We start from the raw sequence: 23,761 nt of genomic DNA, 5'->3' as shown, positions 1-23,761 counted from the left end.
CTTCTTTGACCAGAGATTGATTAGAAATTAGAATCTATTATCGCGAGGAATAATTTTGGCAAATAGCATGTCCAAGGAGATGTTTGATGAATACAAATGGAAGATATAGGTAAGACAGGGGAATGTGAGGACACACATTTTTATACAGTGCTTTTGGTCTGAAAGTTACTGTCTGTAAGGTACAGGAAACAACTGATCAGGCCATGAATACCTATTTGCATAGGCATTTCAAAAAATGAATTGGCAGGATTATTGGGAAAAATGGGGGAATGGGACTAACAGGATGGGAATAGACTTGATAGTTCATGTGGCCTCCTTCTGTGAAGTAATAATTCTCGGTGTCTGTGATAGGTGGAGATGAAAAGGAGTGGCAGGAGTGCTTATAGTAACCTGTTGTATTAAGCATTCTTCCTTTAATGTAGATCTGGTTTTTTTTCCTCAAATTGGATGCTTTGGATTATATATTTAGAATTGTTATATGTATATTATCAGTAAAAATTAAGGTATTGTAGTGCTGGACACAGCCAAGAAAGACTCAGCCACCACATTGAGAGTCATTAATAACAGTTTTTATTCATATTCAGCGCACGCCCTTTTAAGGGCAGCATGAGCTCAGTCACCTCGTGCATTGTGACGTCATAATCACTGCCCCAGGCAATGGAAACTTGAGGCAGGGAGAAACCCTGACAGCGCCATCGTCCCATGGCTGCCCCACCACATGGCATTACATGCAGGACCGGTTCGCCATGAGAGAGTGCGCCGCCACACAACCCACCCCCCCCCCCCAGAACTGGCTACGCGTCCCACTGCTTGGGCGGGAGGCCCTGGGGTTTGGGCATGGCCGTCTACACCGCCCGTGATAGGTCTAAGGCCTTTAAATGGTCCACGGTGAAAAGTTCCAACTGTGTGTAGTCAAGGCCGGTGGCGGGAGCGTTGATCGCCAGACAAGAGAGCGCACCCGCCACGATGTTGTCTTTGCCTGCCCTATGCCGGATGTCGGAGGTGAAACCCGACATGTAGGAGAGGTGGTGTTGCTGGCGAGCTGACCACGGATCTTTGGCCATTGCAAGAGCCTCTGTGAGGGGCTTGTGGACCGTGAACACTGTGAAGGGCCTGCCATCCAGAAAGTATTGAAAGTGCTGGATGGCCAGGTACAGCGCCAGGAGCTCCTGGTCGAAAGCGCTGTATTTGAGCTCCGGTGGGTGCAACTGTTTGCTAAAGAAGGTCAGCAGGCACCACTGTTCGTTGAGCCACTGCTCGAGTACGCCCCTACCACCGTGGCTGAGGGGTCCACAGAGAGCGCCGTGAATGTCTCCTGGTGTGGGTGCACCAATAGAGTTGCATTGGCGATAGGCTCCTTTGTTGTGGCAAAAGTGGTCTCTGCCTCCTCCGACCAGGTCAGAACTTTCTACTTAGTGGCGATCAACGCAAACAGTGGTCGCATGGTGCGGGCGGGGCCGTGGATAAACAGATGATAAAAATTCACCATCCCCATGAACTCCTGCAGGCCCTTGAGGGAGGTTGGATTGGGGAACCACTGGACGGCTGTGACCTTCTCTGGCGCCGGGGCAGCACCTGCTGCCGAGATGGTGTGCCCCAGGAACTGCAGCATCTTCTTGCTGAACTGGCACTTGGCCACGTTGACCATGAGGCCAAACTCCGCCAGTCGGGCAAACAGGATACAGAGGTGGGCCTTGTGATCTTCGGGGTTCCGGCTGGCAATAATGATATCGTCCAGGTAGATAAACACAAAGTCCAAGTCCCTACCCACTGTGTCCATGAGGCGCTGAAAAGTCTGGGCCACATTCTTGAGGCCAACAGGCAGAGGCAGGAATTCAAAGAGGCCAAAGGGGGTGATGATCGCTGTCTTGCTGATGTCCTCGGGTTGCTCCAAGATCTGATGATAACCGCGCACCAGATTGACCTTGGAGAAGACTTGCGCACCATGGAGATTTGCCGAGAAGTCTTGAACATGTGGAACTGGGTACCTGTCTGTTGTGGTCACGTCGTTCAAACGCCGGTAATTGCCGCAGGATCCCCTGAAGGATTTGGGGACCATGTGGGAGGGGATGCCCAGGCGCTGTCCGAGCGACGGACGATCCCCAACTCCTGCAGCCAGGAAAACTCCTCCTTTGCCAGCCGCAGCTTCTCGGGCAGAAGTTGTCTGGGAATGGCGTGCAGCGGGGGGCCTTATGTGGTAAACCCCATGCTGGGGTAAGGTGGTGCTGAATCATGGTTGAAGGATGGCGGGGAACTCATGGAATATGTTTGAATACTCATCCCTGGAAATGGTGATGGCAGCAATCTCAGGCCTGCAGGCGTTTGTGGCGTCCAGGCACACCGAATGGAAGGTGTGAGCGTTGACCAGCCTCTTTCCCTTCATGTCGACCAACAGTCCATGTGCCCTCAGTAGGTTGGCCCCTAACAACGCAGTACCCACTGAGGCTAACACGAACTTCCAGCGGAATTTCTCTTTCCCGATCTGGATCTGCGCCCTGCAGGTACCAAAGGTCTTAATGGTGGAACCGTTGGCTGCCCGCAGGCTGGGACCACAAGATTGGGTGCATATCTCAAGGGCAGTGGGGGGCAGGATGCTCAGCTCCGCTCCTGTGTCCACCAGGAAAATTGGTCGGTGGACTTGTCAGTAACGTGAAGGAAGCTGTCTAAGTGGCCAGCCGTCGTAGCCATCAACCGTAGTTAGCTGGGTTGTTTCCCCTGGTAGTCACATGGTTGTTAGCACTTACAAGATTGTGCTTCCCAGCGCTGATGGTAAAAGCACCAGGTGGAATGGTGCTCCTCCGGCTTGTGCTTGGGGGAGTGTTGCGGCCTGCTGGCTCTTGGTCGCGTAACCTGACTGAGGGGTGCTTCATTCTCCCTCTTGGTGCGCCAGAGGGTGTCCGCTCGGGTGGCGACTCAGCATGGATCCGTGAAGTCCTCATCCGCCAGGAATAGTTGGATGTCCCCGGGCATCTGTTCGAGGAAGATCTGACGGAATAGGAAACACGGTTTGTGATCCTCTGCCAGCGCCAGCATCTCGTCCATTAAGGCTGATGGTGTGCGGTCCCCAAGCCCGTCGAGGTGCAGGAGCCTGGAGGCATGCTGCTGAGGGGAGAGCCCGAAAGTGCGGCAGGTTCTTGAGGGCAGGATATTTACCCTCGGCCAGTGGGTTGTGTATTAGATCGTCCACCCTGGCTGCCGTTTCTTCATCCAGCATGCTCACAACGTGGTAGAACTTCGTGGCGTCTGCTGAAATGCGCCTCCGCCTTCCCGAACCATGTATATGAGCAATAGGTCCAGAAGGGGGCAGTTTGATGGCAACGGCATTGATCTCTGCTGGATCCATGTTCTTGAGACCAGAGAGGCATCTGGGCTCAATGGGGTCACCAATGTAGTGCTGGACATAGCCAAGTAAGACTCATCCACCACGTTGAGAGTCATTAATGTCTGTTTTTATTCAAATTCAGTGCGCGTCCTTTTAAGGGCAGCACGAGCTCAGTCACCTCATGCATTGTGACATCATAATCACTGTCCCAGGCACGTGCTGTGCAGGAGACTTGAGGCAGGGAGAAACCCTGAAAGCGCCATCTTCCCATGGTTGCCCCGCCATATGGCGTTACACGCGGGGCCGGTTCCCATGTGATCTTGATTAATAATTCAGAGAATTATTAAACCTGTCACCAGTATTTGAATTTAGTATTAAACCTTAGAAATAAAAAGCTGGGATCAGTAAAAATGACCACACAATTGTGAAATTGAAATGGTTTTCTGATGGCTTATAGAGGTGACCTAACCCACTTTTCTATTGCATTTTAAAAGAACACCTAACTTGCTAAGAAACTTGGAAAAGGAGTGAATTTTTTTTTGATTCCTTGAGTCTGGTCTGCTTTTTCATTAGATTAAAGCCGATTCAGCGCTCAAATCCAGTTCTTATACAGTATAACTATATTCTTTCAGTGTCTAGCACTTAATGCTTTAACACTAAGAGAGCTAGCAGTGGAAGCATTGCTTCAGTGGGTGTTCATTGAGGGTGCTGCATCAGTTGGATGGTTGAAGGCATTCTACAAGGGAGGAGGAGATGACAAACTTGTGTTAGTCAATCTCATTCCCCAAAACTGTACAGGAAGCCCGCTCCCCTACCTCTGGCTCTCTGAAGATGAATTTATTCAGAGATTAACCATATAACCACTTACAGAACAGAACAGGCCAGTCCAGCCCTACTAGTCCATGCCGTAGCAAATCCCCACACTCCTAGTCCCACTGACCAGCACCCGGTCCATACCCCTCTAGTCCCCTCCTATCCATGTAACGATCCAATCTTTCCTTAAATGTAACCAATGATCCCGCCTCGACCACGTCTGCCGGAAGCTCATTCCACATCCCCAACACCCTCTGCGTAAAGAAATTTCCCCTCATGTTCCCCTTATAATTTTCCCCCTTCAATCTTAAACCATGTCCTCTAGTTTGAATTTCCCCCTTTCTTAATTGAAAAAGCCTATCCACATTTACTCTGTCTGTCCCTTTTAAAATCTTAAACACCTCTATCAAGTCCCCTCTCAATCTTCTACGCTCCAGAGAAAAAAGCCCCAGTCTGCACAACCTTTCCCTGTAACTCAGACCCTGAAATCCTGTCAACATTCTCGTGAACCTTCTCTGCACTCTCTCTATTTTGTTTATATCTTTCCTATAATTTGGTGACCAAAACTGTACACAGTACTCCAAATTTGGCCTCACCAATGCCTTGTACAATTTCATCATAACCTCCCTACTCTTGAATTCAATACTCTGATTTATAAAGGCCAACATTCCAAATGCCTTCTTCACCACACCAGCTACCCGAGTATCAGCCTTGAGGGTACTATTTACCATAACTCCTAAATCCCTTTGTTGCTCTGCACTCCTCAATTGTCTACCATTCGATGTAAATGACCTACTTAAATTTGCCTTTCCAAAATGTAGCACCTCACATTTATCTGTATTAAATTCCATCAGCCATTTCTCAGCCCACACCTCCAGCCTTCCTAAATCACCTTTTAATCTATGGTAATCTACCTCACTGTCCACAACACCACCAATCTTTGTGTCATCTGCAAACTTGCTTATCCAATTCTCCACCCCTACATCCAGATCGTTAATATATATAACAAATAATAGTGGACCCAGGACCGAACCCTGAGGAACTCCACTAGTCACCGGCCTCCAATTGGACAAACAATTTTCTACCACTACTCTCTGACACCTCCCATCCAACAACTGCTGAATCCATTTCACTACCTCCTTATTTATACCTAATGCCTCCACCTTTTTTCCTAACTTCCTGTGGGGACCTTTGTCAAATGCTTTACTAAAGTCCAAATAGACAACATCCACAGCTTTCCCTTCATCAACCTTTTTTGTAACCCCCTCGAAGAACTCAATCAGGTTTGTCAAGCATGATCTACCCCTGACAAAACCATGCTGATTACTCCCTATCCAATCCCTGTACCTCCAAAAATTTGTAAATAGCATCCCTCAGAACACTTTCCATCAACTTGCCCACCACAGACGTCAGACTTACAGGCCTATAATTCCCAGGTTTGCATTTGGACCCTTTCTTAAACAGAGGAACCACATGCGCCACCCTCCAATCCTTTGGTACCACCCCCGTGGCCAGTGACATCCTAAATATCTCTGTTAATGGCCCCACTAACTGTCCACTAGCCTCCCTGAGTGTCCTAGCGAATACTTTGTCCGGTCCGGGAGATTTATCCACCTTTATCTTTTTTAACACAGCCATCACTACCTCCTCGGTTATCCTTATATGCTTCATGACCTCCCCACTAATTTTCTTTACTTCAACTGGTTCAACATTTTTTTCCCTAGTGAATACCGAGGCAAAGAAATCATTCAAAATTTCCCCCATTTCCTCAGAATTCTCACTCAGCCTACCCTCGCTATCTACAAGGGGTCCAATTTTATCTCTCACTAATCTTTTACTTTTAATGTACTTATAGAAACCCTTTGGATTTATTTCTACTCTGTCAGCCAAAGCCTCTTCATGTCTTTTTTTGGCCTTTCTAATTTCTTTCTTAAGATTCCTTCTACACTCCTTGTAGTCCTCCTTCAACTTCTCAGCTCCCTGTTCATTATACCTCTTGTACACCTCCCTTTTTCTCCTAACCATATTTCCAATATTCCTCGAAAACCAAGCCTCCCTATGACTTCCAGCCTTTCCTTTGATCCACACTGGGACATAACTACTTTGTACCCTCAAAATTTCTTTTTTGAATATCCTCCATTTTTCATTAACATCCTTACCTGAAAATATCCTGTCCCACTCAATACTCCCCAAATCCCTTCTTATTCCTTCGAAATTTGCTCTTTTCCAATCCAGAACCTCAACTTTAGGCCTCTCCTTGCTCTTCCTTAAAACTACCCTAAAACTAACAGAATTATGATCACTAGACCCAATTGGTTCTCCAACATTAATGTCCGCTACCTGACCTAGCTCGTTCCCTAACAGGAGATCCAGTATTACACCATCCCGAGTCGGTTCTTCTACTAACTGATTTAGAAAACAATCCTGAACACATTTAACGAACTCCAGCCCATCCAGCCCTCTAACCGTATGGGTATCCCAATCAATGTGTGGGAAGTTAAAATCTCCCATGATCACTACCCTATGATTTTCACACGTATACGTTATCTCCCTACAAATTTGTTCCTCTAATTCCCTTGGCCCATTTAGTGGTCTGTAATACACCTCTATTAGCACCCTCTTGCCTCCTCCACCCCTCAATTCCACCCAAACAGCCTCACTGGTCAATCCCTCCATACCATCCTGCCACCTCACGGCAGTAATGTCCTCCCTAACAAGCAGAGCAACTCCTCCTCCTTTTTTACCCCTTGATCTATCACATCTAAAACAAATGTATCCTGGAATATTAAGTTGCCAGTCCTGCCCCTCCTATAGCCAGGTCTCACTAATTGCCACAATATCGCTTTTGAAATCAGTGTGACAAGATCTGTGCCCTTTTGCAGGGACTACACCTGTGCATTGACTGCACTTCCCATCCTGACCTGTTTAGCCTTTGGATCAATCCATGCAGTAGCTTGGATATCTGCCATGTTTACTACTTTACTGCATAGTTCGCTATTAGTGAGGTTCTTCAAGTGATGATCTTCACTTGAACAAATAAGTTTTCTTTAACATGAGGATGTGCTGAGAGGGCACATGGTACAGGATCTGAGGACCTTTCAGACTTCAATGCTGTAAATGGGAGGCAGAGGAAATATTCATTTTTTTTTAAATTCTGTGTCTACCTTTTAACCTCAGATCTAATCTCATCAAAACATTCAAATATGAATATTCAAAATGAGCAGGGAAATTAATAACCTTTTTATTTTGCATGCCCTTAGCAAGCAAAATGCTATGGACTTGAACCCCTTAATACACACGTTTGTATTTTCATTTTTACTAATGGAAATTTTCAACAGTCATATAATTCTCTTTTGCTTGCCATGTTAATGTTACAGCTCAATTCATGGAGAAAATAGGGATTAGTAATAATAAAGAGTGATTAATTTTTAACAATTAGGCCAGATAAAGTGCATCGAAGAATACTGGATAAAATGAAGGCAGAGAGTGGGTGAACCATTGCCATAAGTAAGCCATGATTAATTAAATACAAAAAAAATTAGAAGATTAGAAAAAAAGTATTCCAGCTTGATTAAAAATCCTGTGCATTACTGGCCAACTGGAATGACAGGAAAGTCAATAGCAAAGGAAGCAGTTCAAGCATATTTAACAAGAACAAAAGAAATAACCACAGACCCACACAAGGATTATGATAGGCCATTCCCAACAAATTTACTGTTGAGGTGTTCATTCTTATGAAACATCCAGCCTGACACTATAAAGCTAAATATCCATACAAATGTTATCTTGCTAATTTTAAGGAATGTAGTACAGGGAACAATAGGTCCAAACTATGGGAATGTATTTTTAATATTTGAGACATTGCTTCTGTCATGTTTTGTATTTTATTAGGCCCACTGTACCTATCACTTGGTCCACCTCCAGTGTCGCTCTCCCCTTTCCTGATCTGTCTCTGTCTTAAGATAAAAGCTTACAACAAACATTTTTTACAAACCTACCATCTCCCACAACTACCACTATTTCACACCCAGTCCCCTCTAAGAATTCTATTCCTTTATCTCAATTCCTCTGTCACCATCATATCTGCTCCCAACATGAGGTCTTCCAGGCCAGATCATCAGAGATGTCCTCCTTCTTTCACCATCAACTCAGCCCTTACCCTCATCTCCTCCATCTCCCACTCATCTGTCCTGTTTCCCGCTGTTCCTAGATGCAACAAAAACAAAAATATCATTTATTTATGCGATGAAGTCCCCAAGGTGATAATGATTTCTAGGAGCACCACTGGGCACATTAGATGCAATTTATGGGAAGAAGTCTGAATTATTCTCACCATGATGGTACTGCTTGAAAGATTTTAGACTCCATTAAAAGGGATGGAAATTATGAAATGTTAAAGGACTCTGCAACATTTTTGTTGCTAGAATTATGGTTCAAGCCAATGATGTGCACTCCTTTACCATTGTTATTCCTTTGGCTCTCAAACAAAATATCTATCAAGTGAGACATTGCAGTAATTCATTCATGTGGCAAAATACTCCTGTCACTTCATATAATAATAACATACACTTCAATCGTGAATTAGCACACATGGATTAAGCTGGAATCTGAAAAGTTGAAAGCCACCAATAGAGAAAATATTTATAGATTAACAATCATTGCTTAATATCATAATTAGTTTGCTTATATACATATTTTGGAGGAAAAGGTACAGAAGCTTGAACACCAGCACCTTTATGTTCAAAATCAGTATCTTCAGGCTTTTGAACCTCCCCTTGTAACACTAATCATGGACTGCTCTGACACTACAAAAGCACTGTTTGCACTACTGCAAAGTCAGCTTTCTTCTTACACTTTCATAACTGAATATTTAATATCTGTTTTATTCAATATATGTATACTATTGTAGTCTTTTTAATGAAGTACCTGTTTCTCTTCAGCAAGTAAGAATTTCAGTGCATATGTACATTTTCCAATGTATATGTCAATACATATTATTGCTACATATCTACCCAGTATTGAATTTATTACTATTTTGTCATCAAAATTGATCTCCCTGCATTGTTCATTAGCCCTTTGCTTTTTTTTTCCAAAAGTGGCATCTGGCAACCAAGTGGAGAAATGTGAAAGTTAAATGACAAATGAACAGAATGTAAAATATAAGCCTCTATTGTTCTAATTATTAAAAAAAAGATGACTCCACATACCACACAATTGACACGACAAACACAGGCAGAAGTAGCCACCAATACCAATCTCCTTTATTAGAAAATACAGCCAGCAGAAGACCAACCAAGTTGCCATTATATCCATGAAGTCCTGTTGCAATTTTAGATCTGAAACACAAAAACATAATTTTGCTCGAAAGGGCTCAAGCCCGAAAAGTTGGTTATGAATCTTCACCTTTGCTATATAAAACACACTGTTTGACCTGCTGATTTTCTTCAGCATTGTGTTTTAACTAACAGAATTTATGCCTCATGACCCAAAATTACCAAAAATATTTGAGGCAAGTAATGGCCTTGGTCAGTACAGATGAAAGATGAAGTGGTGCAGTTGGTCGAGCTACTGTTTACAGCACCAGAGACCTAGGTTAAATTCCAAACTCAGGCACTTTTTGTATGAATGTTGTACCTAATCCTGATGATGTCATCATTTCTTATGGTTGTTTCTTCCCATGTCCCAAAGATGTATGAATTGATTAATTGGTCATGGTAAATTGCCCTTAGTTGTAGGTGAGTGATAGAATCTGGGAAGAGTTGATAGATTTGTAGGGAGAATAAGATTCATGTAGGATTTGTGTAAATGAGTGGTACAGATATAAACAGTACAGACTAAGCAGATCAATCAGCTTGTTTCCGTGCTGTATCAGTGTTGACTCTATCTCTCTTTCCCCAATGGTTGACTGTTTCAGGTATTTTTTGTTTCTGTTTTTGAAAATTATTAATTCCCCGTAAAGGACATAGGAGGCTCCTGATGTTATGCAAGGTGGCTTGATAAATGCAAGCCATTTTTTGAATATTTTGTTCAAAGAAGAAAAATGGTGCACTATGTTTGATTGCCAATGTCTGCAAGTAGTTGTACAAAGCAATTATTATGAAGTAGCATGACTTCAGAGACTGCAGTGGTTTAACATTTATTACAAGAACCGAATATATTGTAAATGCTCAACAAGCCAGGCCACATCTGTGGGAAGAGAAAGAGAGTTAATGCTTCAGGATGAAGAACCTTTGTCAGTACCAGGAAGGAAAGACATTTTCACAACCTCCATTCCTTACCAATGGCAGATAATGCATGAGCATTAAGGAAAATCTGTTTGATAAAATACTATGTAATAAGCTTATTAGCAATGGATTAAAATGGGCATCAGCATCATAATGTACAAATTTAGTTAACAAATAAAAAATAGAGAGTGATTGTGAATGAATGTTTGATTGTGGAGAAGTAAACAAAGGAGTCCATCTATGTTTAATTCTAGGCTTGTGCCTTTTTGATTCAAAGTAATGACGTGGGGTACGAGTCCAATTTAAAAATTTGTTGATGAAATAAAATTTGGAAGGGTGGAAAAATGAGAACAATAGTATGAACTTTCAATAGGACACCTTGAGAAACCTTTTGTTAGAATGGGTGGACAGGTGGTTGAAGAAATTTAACAGAAGATTGTGAGATAAATGTGAATAAGTATAATGATTGTTGATATTCATTAAACTTTAAAATGTTTAGATTTAAATTTAGACATACAGCACGGTAACAGGCCACTTCGGCCCACGAGTCCCTGTGGCACAATTTACACCCAATTAACCTACAACTCCCCGTAGGTTTCGAATGGTGGGAGGAAACCGGAGCCCTTGGAAAAAACCCACTAAGACCCGGGAGGAACATACAAACTCCTTACAGTCGGTGCGGGATTTGAACCCCAATCCCGGTCACTGGCACTGTAAAAGCATTGCGCTAACCGCTTCGCCAACTGTGCCACTCTAACTTCTCAAAGAGCTCAAGAGATTAAAATGAATAAGTTGTTGGAAATACTTCAGTCTTCTGTTATGTTCATGTGGTCTAATTTACAACTTAGCAAAAGTACAAAATGTAATTTCAGAATCAGGCTAATTGATTCTGTTCATGCAAATAGAATCATATTCAAAGAATCATATAGCACAGAAAGAGGCCTTTTGGTCTAACTCAATTCATTCTGATCAAGTTGTTGCCGAAGGGCATCACATCTTTCTCCATTTGACCCATTTCCCTCTAACTCTTTCCTATCTATACACTGGTCCAAATATCTTTTTAAATGTTGTCATTCTACCGCCTCTTGTCTGGCAGCTCATTCCATTTATCCACCATCCTGTATGGAAAAACTTGCCTTTCAGGACCCCTTTAAATCTTTTCCCTCTCACTTTAAAGCTCTACTCTCTTGTTCTGGAATCCCTCACTCTGGGGAAAATAAGATCATGATAATATATTTTATCTATGCCCCTCATGATTTATATATTTTATATTCCTGCATAAGATCACCCATCAGGCTATCAGGAAGGCAAATGGAATTTATTTAATTTTAATTTTGATGTACAGCGCATTAACAGGCCCTTTCAGCTCATCACATCTTTCACCCAAATATCCTACAATCTCCGGTATGTTTTGAACGGTGGGAGGAGCTGGAACACCCAGAGGAAACCATGCAGACAAGGGGAGAATGTACAATCTCCTTACAGACAGCACGGGATTCGAACCCCGGTCCTGATCACTGGCCCTGAATGTTGACCTTAGAATGATTGAGTTTAAGATAAGGGAGGTTACACTGGTGAGAGCATATTTGGAGTACTGCATGCACTTCTACTCTCCTTACTTGAGGAGGCCTTGGAGGCAGTGCAGAGGAGGTTTACTAGATTGATTCCATTGATTCCATTGAAGAGGGATTAGCCTATGAGGAGAGATTGAATTGTCTGGGACTTAATTCACTGAAATTCAGAAGAATGAGAGGGGATCTTATAGGAACATATATAAAATTATGAAAGGAATAGATAAGATAGAGGTAGGTAAGTATTTTTCACTGGTAGGTGTGAACTAGGGAGCATAGCCGAAGGGTAGTACAATAGATAAGATAGAGGTAGGTAAGTATTTTTCACTGGTAGGTGTGAACTAGGGAGCATAGCCGAAGGGTAGTACATTTAGGTCAGAGATGAGAAGGAACTGCTTTTTTTTCGAGAGAGTGGTGAATCTATGGAATTCTTTTCCCATGGAAGCAGTGGAGGCTACCTCAGTAAACATATTTAAGACAAGATTGGATAGATTTTTACATAGTTGGGGAATTAAGGTATATGGGGGTAAAGGCAGGTAGCTGGAGATGAGATAAACATCAGATTAGTCATGATCTTATTGAATGGTGGAGCAGTTTTGATGGGCCAAATTGCCTACTCCTGCTCCTATTTCTTATGTTTTCAACCTCCTTTGCTCCAGGGAAAATAGTCCCTCCTTCCTGTCACACAGTTTAAACTTCCCATTCATAAATATAGATCACACACATTAAAACCACATCAATGTCTTAAAATGGTTAAGTATCAAATATACATCATTGAAGTACATTTACCTGTTCTGACCAAGCAAAACTGCTGCCAGGGTTGACAACACATTGCCCACAAAGGCATTTAATGCCCACCATGGATTCTGCATAATTAATCCAGCCAAAATAATAATCCCACTGATCGAATTGTTGACAAACATCACCTGAGCAATTCCACGCAAGTTCCAGTCAAGGAAATGAAAAAACATGCTCTGCTCTGTAATATTTTAGTATAAAATGTTAGAAAATATTTCATTATTTAAATTAAAAAATATTAAAAAATAGAAAATATCCATTCTGTGCATTACATTGACATTATGCATCAAAATAACTTTCATGCTAAAGGAACATGTTTGAATCTAAAAATATTGCTTTGCTCAAGCAACGACTTTGTTACTACCTCAATTGTTTTAGATGAGCCCTGCTGTACTTAGCAAAGTATAGTTGAAGAGTCACAGTCTATTCTATGTTACATAATCTCAGCATCATGAGGGTTCAACCCTTACTAATAGCTATTTGTGGATCAACTGCGAAACAAGAGCAGAGCAAAAGGAAGAGAAAGCAATTTTACCCCAACCTAACTGGGATCATTTGTGATCAGCTCATCAAGTTGTATTACAAATAAACAGAGCACCACATTTTCAATGGAGCCTATCCTACGCTTTCTTTGTGACTGACTATTATAATTCCAAAATAAACCAAAAACAAATGTGCACATCAAACCATCATAACCATCTCGTTAAATGAATTGCCACTGAGCACTGTCTTGATTTGTATTTGCCTTTGGGTGTCCTTGAACTCTAATGCATTGGTCCCCAAATATTTTCCGCACGACTTTCAGGTAAGATGTTTTTCAAAAGTTGGGGATGTGTGGTGATGGTTAAGTGGTAGTGGATGGACTCTGGTCCCTGCAGTCCGAAATCGTTGTATTTACAGCTAAATGACTAAGTATTTTTGTGGCTGGGAATTGTTTTGATTCACTGTGAAAGGTTGTTCCTGGAATTTCCTGTTGGGATGATCAGTCTAAGGTCGGTTTATTTTGAAGGTCAGTTCACAAGGATATGGATTGGATGAAAACTTTCTGGAAAGTCTCCAAACTTCAAGAGTGACCCTGTGCTCCGACACACAATGTCTCCGCAATTTAATTCACTTGTCCACACTTCATTCAGCTCATTCTCTTCTTGGCTTCCTTTGCCATTCCTTGCAACTTCAATAGCTCATGGGAAAGCACCTAATTTTTCAACTTGGCCTCTGACCCACTAGAGTCTGCACAAAATTTGACATTTTCAAATAATGAATCAGTCACTTCTATTTATACCTCTTCTGGAATCACTTTTTGTTTGTTTATTTGAACCAGAGCATTCACTTTGGCTTGCAACATTATCCTTCTTGTCATCTAATCTCTTTTGGATTCCATCATATTACAGATATTTTTCTTTTTTTTTTCTTAGAATTTGTCTTTGTATTTTAAAACATTTCCCGAATGTTTTTATATGTTATTTGTTCCAGCACTGAACCTGATTCTAATTACCCTTGAACCAAAATGACTCAGCAAATTAAACATTTTATATTTTGTAACACATTTCTAACTTCTATAGAATTAGTCTATCATATATAGCTATTGCTGTGAAATTTGTGTACTGCTTATTACATTAGCTTTATTTTCCTCAGCTTTACAGCATGCCTTAGAAAATCTTGCTTATGGTGAACTGAATGAGGTTTGCATGGAAGGAGAGTTAAAGATTATAGGGAAAAGGCAGTTATATGTTGGTTGAGTCCACACTCAGATCAGCCACAACCTTGTTGAATGGTGGAGCAGGCTCAATGACCCAGATACTCCTGTTCTCATTTCATATGCTTTTTTGTATCTTTTGTATGTCATCAATGACTCTTGCAAGTTTCTACAGATGTAGCGTGGAGAGCATTTTGATTAGTTGCATCACGTTCTGGTATGGAGGTGTCAATGCACAAGACAGGAAAGACTCTTGAGAGTTGTGCACTTGGCCAGTGCTATCATGGCCATGAGTCTTCACTCCATAGAAGACATCGACAAAAGGCGGCGATTTTTTCTCATCTGTATTCACAAGGGAAAGGGACATTAGACTATGTGAGATAAGTGAGGCAAATGGCTTAGTTATGGAAAGGATTGGGATTAGTAAAGAGAGGGTTTTGGAGCTTCTAGGGTCAATAAAGGTGGATAAGTCTCCTGGTCCTGATGGGATTTTTCCCAGGATATTAAGGGAGGTCAGGGAGCAAATAGCAGGGGCTCTGACAGTGATTTTTCAATGATCTCTGGAGGAGGGTGTGGTGCCGCGGGAATGGGGGGTTGCAAATGTAGTTCCGTAGTTTAAAAAAGGCACAAGCTGAAGGCCAAGTAATTATCGGGCAGTAAGTTTGACTTTGGTGTTGGGGAAGGTTATGGAGGGTATTCTTACAGATAGTATGTATCTGGATAGGCAGGGATTGATCAGGGGCACCCAGCATGGGTTTGTGAAGGGAAAGTCATGTTTGACGAATATTGTTGAGTTTTTTGAAGAGCTGACAAGAAAAGTGGATGAAGGTAGGGCAGTTGACGTGATCTATTTGAATTTTAGTAAGGCTTTTGATAAGGTTCCGCATGTAAGGTTAGTAAGGAAGGTTCAGTCACTAGGAATTAGGACAGAGATTGTGATATGGGTTCAGAGGTGGCTGGAAAATAGGCAGCAGAGAGTCATGGTGGACAACTGTCTGTCAGGACGGAAGCCTGTGACAAGCGGTGTGCCTCAGGGATCGGTGCTGGGTCCCCTGTTGTTTATCATTTATATTAATGATTTGGAGGAGGGAGTGGTTAAGCAAATATGCAGATGATATGAAAATAGGGGGAGTGGTGGATAGTGAGGAAGGTTTTCTTGGATTACAGAAGGATTTGATTTGTTTGGAAAAGTGGGTTGAAAGAAGGCCGATGGAATTCAATGTAGGTAAGTGCGAGGTGTTGCATTTCAGTAAAAATAACCAAAATAGGACATATGCAGTTAAGGGGAGGGCATTGAGGAATGCAGAGGAACAGAGGGATCTTGGAGTTATGGTACAGACTTCCTTGAAGGTGGATTCCCATGTAGACAGGGTGGTTAAGAAGGCATATGGTATGCTGGCCTTCATAAATCATAGCATAGAGAATAGGAGCTGGGAAGTGATGCTGTGACTGTTTAAGGCATTGGTGAGGCCAGGTTTGGAGTATTGTGTTCAGTTCTGGACTCCAAGTTATAGGGAGGATATAGATAAGGTGGAGCGGGTGCAGAGAAGATTTACAAAAATGTTGCCTGGCTTACCACATCTAGGGTACAGAGAAAGATTAAGGAGACTGGGACTTTATTCATTGGAATGTAGACGGTTGAGAGGGGATTTGATAGAGATATTTAAAATTATGAAGGGAATAGGTAGAGTAGATGTGAGCCCTGCTCTTTCCCCTGAGGGCAGGGTAGATTGGAACAAGAAGGCATAAGTTAAGGGTAAGGGGGCAAAATTTTAGGAGAAATGTTAGAGGATGCTTCTTCACTCAGAGAATGGTGGCAGAATGGAATGATCTTCCAGAGGAGATAGTTGCGGTAGGATCCTTTCTGTCATTTAAGAGAAGGTTGGATGTGTACATGGATATGAGGGGGTTGGTAGGTTATGGGCAGAGAGTGGGAGGGGGAAACTAGTGGAGTTGTCCAAATGAACTGGCGTGGACTTGAAGGGCCGATATGGCCTGTTTCCATGCTGTAAACTGTTATATGGTTATACGTGGTTAAGAAAGCAACCCCTATCCTCAAAGGCCATCTCACTCAGGCCATGCCTTCTTCACACTGCTACCATCAAGAAGGAGGTGCAGGAAGCTGAAGATGAACACCTTGTGGCACAAAAACAGCTTCTTACCCTCTGCCATCAGATTTCTGAATGGACAATGAACCAAAGACACTACCTCACTTTCTCTTCTTTTGCGTTAATTAATTTATTTTTAAAAATGTAGTTTATAGCAATATTTGCACCTATACTACTACTGCAACACAATGAATTTTGTGACATGATCATAACAATCAATTCTGATTCTGACCTTTCTGATTGATCAGAAGCATCTACTGTTTCTCTATCCATAAATGCTGCCTGTCCTGCTGAGCATTTTCAGCATTGCCTGTTTTTCTTATTTCTTACACCAAACTCTTTCTTAAGGGAGATATAGGTCCAGAACATTAAGTGGACATTATTACAGAGAGAAGGGGCATTTGTCACATGAAGTATAACTTGAATGTAATCCTTCAAACAAATATGAACTCTAATCCCATGTGCTTTGAATGTTCCAATAATAGTCAAACCTACTCCTGTGATGAGCATTGGACATGGAATGGTGCAGTACAGGAACAGACCCTTTCAGCCCACTATATTTGTGCCAAACATAATGCCAAATTAAACAAAATCTCTTCTGCTTGCCCATGATCCATATCCATCAATTTCCTCCATATTCACATATCTATCTAAAGGCCTCTTAAACTATTATATATATGCTTCCACCAATACCTCTGGCAGATAAGGTAGAGCTATTTGTCTACCACTCTAAAAACACCCCACATCACTCTTTAAACTTTCCCACCTCACCTTAAATACATGTCCTCCAGTACTTGATGTTTTTTCCCCCTTGGGAAAGTATTCTGACTGACTTATTTATACCTCTCATAATTTTATAAACTTCTATCAGGATTATCTCAGCCTCTGATGCTCCAGAGCACACATGTCAAACTCTGGCCCGCGGGCCAAATTTGGCCCGCGATATAATTATATTTGGCCCGCAAGATCATATTAAATATATATTAGAGTTGGCCCGCTGGCCGCCGCGCCAGTATAGCGCATGCACACTGAAGGTGAAAATGAAGACGCCGGAGGTGTGGAGGGATCTCAGAGTCCCGAATCCCGGGGATCGGAGTGCTGCACTCAGCCCACCCGGCTCCCGGACACACAGACGTGGCTGGAGTTGGGGACCATCCTCGCTGGGTCTGCGCTTCAGCGGCGACGCCGGACCAAACGTCTCGTTGGCGATGCCTTCCCCCTCGCTCCGTGTGCGGCGGACCCTGCCTCCCGCTCCTTTTGTTGGAGACGAGCCCGGCGCCGTGAGATCGCAGTTTAATCCCTCTCCAACCATGGGAGGGGGGTGGGAGCAACGCGCTCTTCTCAGCCAATTCCTCCACCGCCCCGGACGCCGGCGTTTCAACGGGGGATTCGGGTGCCTTCGTCAGGCGACCGACCTGTTGGTCCAAGACAAGGGGAGAGCGTACGAACTCCACACAGACAGCACCTGAACTCGGGTGAACGTGGAGCTGCGACCCCACATTCCACATCAGGACTGTGTGAAAGATTGGGAGCAGTGAGACGGAAGCTTATTTTGTTCCTGTGATTTAAGCCTTTCTTGGGGTGGGGGGGGGGGGTCCTTCTCTGACCACTTGCCTAACAATTAACCTAATCAGATGTGGAGTTACCACAATACAACAGTTCTCAACCTTTTTCTTTCCACTCGCGTCCCTGTGCCATTGGTGCTCTGTGATTAGTAAGGGATTGCTTAAGGTGGTCTGTGGGTGGAAAGAAAAAGTTTGAAGACCACTGTTTTAATCATCCCTCATTGACTCGTCATGTGCACGGTTTCAGACGCTAAAGGAAATGGGCCAATGACAATGACAATGAAAGAGTTTATCCAAAACTATTATTAAACATTTATTTTAATAAGAAAAAGTTTAACATTACATGTCTTGAAAGAAGAGAAAACATGCAGATGTTGTTGAAAATTTTCAATAAATATTTAGTTCGGCCCTCGACTTAGTCCAAGTTTTTAATTTTGGCCCTCCGTGAATTTGAGTTTGACACCCCTGCTCCAGAGAAATGCCAACCTAAATTTATCCAACCTCTCTTTATCACTCAAACACTCTAATCTAGGCAATTTACTGGTAAATCTTTTCTGTACCCTAACACACTTCCAATACTACCCTCTGTCTTCCAAGGGAATCCAAACCTTCAATTCACCATGGATCCCATGCATCCATTGTCCTGCTCTCATCAAACACATTTGTCTCTTCCTTAAAAAAAAATTAAGGTTGTAAGACATCACCAGCCTCTCACAAACCGATGCTGACTGTCTCTAATCAGAGCATGCCTTTCCAAATGTATGCCAATCCTATCCAAAGTATCCCTCTCCTATAGCTTCTCTACCATTGATGTGAAGCTCACCAGTCTATAATTTCCTAATTTACTTATTTCTCTTCTTGAATGAAGGAGGTGTAGCGCTCCGGTTTGGCCCTGTACACAAGGGGCCGAATCGCCACAGCATGCAGCCTACACACAACGGCGCAGAGACCACCTCCTCACTGAGGAGAAGTGCCAGGATTAAAGAGTGGACTATGCCACTTCTGAGACTGTGCACTGACGACACTCCCGTGAACCAGCGCATCGGGTGGAAGGGGGGTGGGGGTTCACAGTATTGCTTTTGAAGCGCGGTCTGTTTGAATAAAGAGACAGTTACTCCCAAAAGGCTGTAACTGGAGAAAGTCAGCAGATCACTTAGGATCCAAAGGAAGTAAAGGTTAACCAATGTTTTGGGCCACATATCTGAATAAAAAGATTGGGGCAGGAGAGGGTGGAGGAGAGGAGAGGAGGAAGGAAGGAGAAGGCATAGGAGCATAGGCTAACAGGAAAGAGGAAATAGGTGGCTAAAGGTGGGAGAGCAGAAGAGAAAAAAGGTGAGAAGTGAGATATTGACCAGCAGCTTGCTTAGATTCATCTGACTGGGATAATGCATAAAAAAAAGCATTTGAAAACATGTCATATGGTGCAACCAGTACCATTTCACATTTCACCTGTACTGCTGGACATGGGAGATAACCAAAGCCCTATATTCAAGGAATCAGAATCAGAATTTGTTGTCATGAATGTGCCACAAAATTCATTGTTTTGCGGCAGCATTACGTGTAAAAATTACTATAAATTACATTTAAAAGATAAATAACCATGATTGAAATATAAACACAATGCTGAAGAAATTCAGCAGGTCAAAGTGTACTTTATAAAGCAAAAATAAAGATACATACATGACCAACGTTTTGGGGTTGAGCCCTTCATGGTTAGAAAAAGTGAGGTAGTGAGTGCGGTTCATTGTCCATTCAGAAATCAGATGGTGGAGGGGAAGAAGCTGTTTTTGTACCATTGGGAGCCAATTCTACTCTTCAGATGGAGAATCTGTGCACATGAATTCTCGGGGAATGTAGACTTATTAATGGTGCGAGGAACTATTGATTGCATCAAAGTTACCTTTGGTATTGCACAAGAACTGGAGATATGTAGGAACTGAAAAGAAATTTGTGGCCAGATTCTCCTGCTGAAGTATGGCCATTTGCACAAAAATGTTGCTTAATGCCTGATATGAAGGAAACCGGCATAGCTTATTGATTCTGTAATGATCTTATGTCCGCAGTAGACAAACTATTGGATAGGATTCTTAGGGACAGATTTTACAAGGATTTGGAGAAGCATAGTATTATTAAATAGAGACATCATGGCTTTGTGAATTGCAGGTCATTCCTCACAAATCTAATAGAATTTTTAAGAGATGATAAAATAGATTGAAGAAAGTAGAGCAGTGGATGTGGCATATATTGATAAGGTGCCCCATGGTTATCTCATCTAGAAAGTCATCAAGCATGGGATGATGGTTCCTTGACTATATGGATTCGGAATTGGCTGACCCTCAGAAAGTAGAGGGTAATTGTAGATGGAGCATGTTCTGACCGGATGTTGGTGACCACTGGACTTCATGGATCTGTTCTGGGACCCTTGCACTTTGTGATCTTTATAAATGACTTGGATGAGGAAGTGGAGGGATGGGTTAGTAAGTCTGCAGATGACATGATAATTTGAAGCATTATGTTGTAAATTAAAACAGGAAATAGGATGCGGAGTTGTTGTGAAGTTCAATCCTGAAAAATGTGAAGTGATGCACTTTGTAAGAGTGGACATTAATAGCAGAATTCTTAACAGTGTGGAGGAACAAGAGATCTTGAAGTCCGTCGATCCTTCAAAGTTGCCTCATAAGTTGATAGGGTGGTTAAGAAAGCATATGGTGTGTGAACTTCATGAGTTGGAGGGATTGAGTTCAAGAGCCATGAAGTAATGTTGCAGCTCTATAAAACTCTTGGTTAAACAAACTTAAATTATTGTGTTCAGCTCTGGTTATCTCATTATAGGAAAGATATGGAAGGTTTAGAGCAGGTGCAGAGAAGATTTACCAGGATGCTGCCTGGATTAGAGAATGTTAGGAAGAAAGATTGAATGAGCAAGGGGTTTTCTCTTTGGAGCGACAGAGGATGGGAAGTGATTGAATAAAAGAGTATATGAGTTTGAAGTGCATAGATAGAGAGGTCAGCCACCACCATTTTCCCAGGGCAGCAAAGGCCAATATCAGAGGACTCTGTTTAATGTGAGTGGAAGAAAGTTTAGGGGAGATGTCAGAGGTATGTTTTTTTTATACTAAGAGTGGTGGGTACCAGAATCCATTGCTGAGGATAGAGGGAAAAGATAGGAACATGGATATAAGAAAAAAAGGGGTTATGAACTTTGGCATAGGTTTATGTAGCTTGGTTGAGCTATTAACCTGACCGGAGGTCAGAGTGCATGCACGTGATGCATGCAGGCGCGGAATGGTGGAATAATGGAAGCAGAGAAATAAATACACGCCGATGTTCAACGGGTAAATCATATGTTGATGGTGCTATCAATTTCACATTTCGGGCCACAAATGTGACATTGGCGACGAGGAGAAACATTTTGGATTTTGAATCCGTGGCTTTGAGCTGGAACATTTCATCATGGCAGTCACTGGAGCTGAATTTCTAACACTTCGCGGTGTTCCTCATTTTGACCCGACGGGCAATGCAAGCACTGTAAGCGTGAAGTGGAAGGCATGGCTTGAAGAGTTCGAAGCTTACGCCAACAGTCATGGCCTATTTCTCGATGGGAGTACGGCGGAGCAGAAAGTGCAACGGAGGGTGTTACTTCTCTTCAACGCAGGACCTGCAGTTCGGGAAACTTTTAAGATGCTTTCGAATACTGGAAGGAAGGAGGGATACCAGAAAGCTGTAGATGCATTGAATGCACACTATGTGGTGACATCGAATGCCACATTTCAACGCCATTTGTTTCGCAAAACAAAACAGTAAGATGGGGAAACGGTCGCCCAGTACGTGACGAGATTGCGACAACTGGCTGTTGGATGCAATTACTTGGCAGCTGATTTGGACAAGCAGTTCTTGGATCAAGTTGTGCAGCACTGCAGATCAGACAAACTCAGAAGGCGACAGCTGGAAAAAGGGGGTGAGTTGAAACTTACCAATGCTTTAGCAATTGCTGCTGCATTAGAGGCTGTTGAAGGGCAATTTCATACCATGAAACTGAAAGACAACTCAAGCCAGCCCATTAAAGACAAAGTTGGTCAACAAGTAAATAGGCTCTCGCATAGCCATAGCCAGCCAAGAAATATGCTGACACGTAACTTGTAGTGTTACAGATGTGGAGACAGAAGTAATTTTGGAAAAGACCCATGCTGCCCAGCAAAAGGCAAAGTTTGTAGAAAGTGTGGAGGTAAAGACCACTTTGCAAAGAAGTGCAAAAGCAAGTCAAATGCAAACCAGAATGGAAAGAGTACAGCTTCTAAGGGTAAAGCTTGGGGGAAAGGAAAGTCTCCTGGAAAGAAAGGCAATTATGGACAGAGAAAGCAAGACACTATTCGCCATATAGAAGGTGACCCAGAAAGTGATGATGATGACAACAACCAGGATGGGCAGAAATACTATCAGTTTACATTGAATGATGACCATCATGAGAAAGTCCCAGTGATAACTGGTGGTGTGACAGTTCCGGTCATTGTAGACTCAGGCAGTGACAGTAATGTAATTGACCGACACTTATGGGAGAAATTGAAAAAAAAAGATCATTTGTATGTCAAAGAAGTGTTCAAAGAAACTGTATCCATACACAGCAACCATGCCATTGCAGACCATTGGATGTTTCACTGCGACTGTTGGAGCTGGTGACAAGCACACCGAAGCAGAGTTTGTTGTCATAGACGAGAGGGGAGAATCATTGCTGAGTAGACGCACGGCGCAAGATCTGGCAATACTTCATATTGGAGCTCGTGTTAATTCAGTTCAGTCATACGAGGATATGAAGCAAGAATTCCCGCAGTTTTCCAGGGAGTAGGAAAGCTGAAAGGTCAACAACTAAAGCTAACAGTGGACAAAACAGTCAAACCCAAGGCGCAACCAGTGCGCAGAACCCCATTTGGACTTCGTGGGAAAGTCGAGGCCAAAATCAAAGAGTTGATTGAACAAGACATTATTGAACCTGTAGAACATTCAATGTAATGGGTCAGCCCAGTAGTGATCGTGCCCAAACCAAATGGTGACATGAGACTGTGGGTTGATATGAGGATGGCCAATGAAGCTATAATTCGAGAATGACACCCCATACCAATAGTAGAAGAAGTACTCCTGGAGTTAACAACCAGCCAGGTGTTCTCAGGGCTATCATCAACTAGAGCTGGACCCAGAATCCAGGGATGTGACAACATTTATGACTCATTGTGGATTGTACCGGTACAAGAGGCTATCGTTCGGCATCAATGCAGCTCCTGAGATCGACCAGTACGAAATCCATCGAGTGATTCAAGGCATTCCTGGAGTCGCCAACATTTCTGACAACATCATAGTCCATGCGGCTACACAGGAAGAGCATGACAGACGGTTGAGGCTTGTGCTATCCAGACTACAGGGGGCAGGCCTTACTGTGAATGGAGAAAAGTGCCAGATCAGTGTCTCAGAGATGGAATTCATGGGACACAGGCTTACACGGGAAAGACTGAACCCAGCTGATGCCAAGGTGAAAGCTGTTGCCGATGCACGTAAACCCCAGAATGCAATGGAGATGAGGAGTTTCTGGGATTGGTCAATTACTGCACAAAGTTCATCCCTAACTTTGCTACACTGGCAGAACCACTGAGGAAACTAACCAGGAAAGGCGTA

At 42.9% G+C, this 23,761-nt stretch overlaps 1 protein-coding gene and 1 long non-coding RNA gene across 5 annotated transcripts in view; one reads left to right on the top strand and one right to left on the bottom strand.

The window, feature by feature from the left end:
- The window catches only part of LOC138757242 (uncharacterized), a 1,106,005-nt gene that overhangs the window by 124,610 nt on the left and 957,634 nt on the right, over positions 1–23,761 (top strand). The window lies entirely within an intron of this gene.
- Positions 1–23,761, bottom strand: part of LOC138757239 (urea transporter 2-like) — a 71,220-nt gene that overhangs the window by 36,064 nt on the left and 11,395 nt on the right. For all 4 annotated transcript variants that reach the window (XM_069924236.1, XM_069924237.1, XM_069924239.1 and 1 more), the window contains exons 3-4: positions 12,720–12,909; positions 9,343–9,471 (exon numbers count right to left, since the gene is read on the bottom strand). In XM_069924236.1, coding sequence (XP_069780337.1) covers positions 9,343–9,471; positions 12,720–12,909 — 319 coding nt within the window. The remainder of the gene's footprint in view (positions 1–9,342; positions 9,472–12,719; positions 12,910–23,761) is intronic.

This window comes from Narcine bancroftii, chromosome 3, assembly GCF_036971445.1.
Source record: "Narcine bancroftii isolate sNarBan1 chromosome 3, sNarBan1.hap1, whole genome shotgun sequence".
NCBI classification, from domain to species: Eukaryota; Metazoa; Chordata; class Chondrichthyes; order Torpediniformes; family Narcinidae; genus Narcine; species Narcine bancroftii.
Note: the sequence above shows the minus strand (reverse complement) of the source record. Positions and strands in the feature narration are given on the sequence as shown.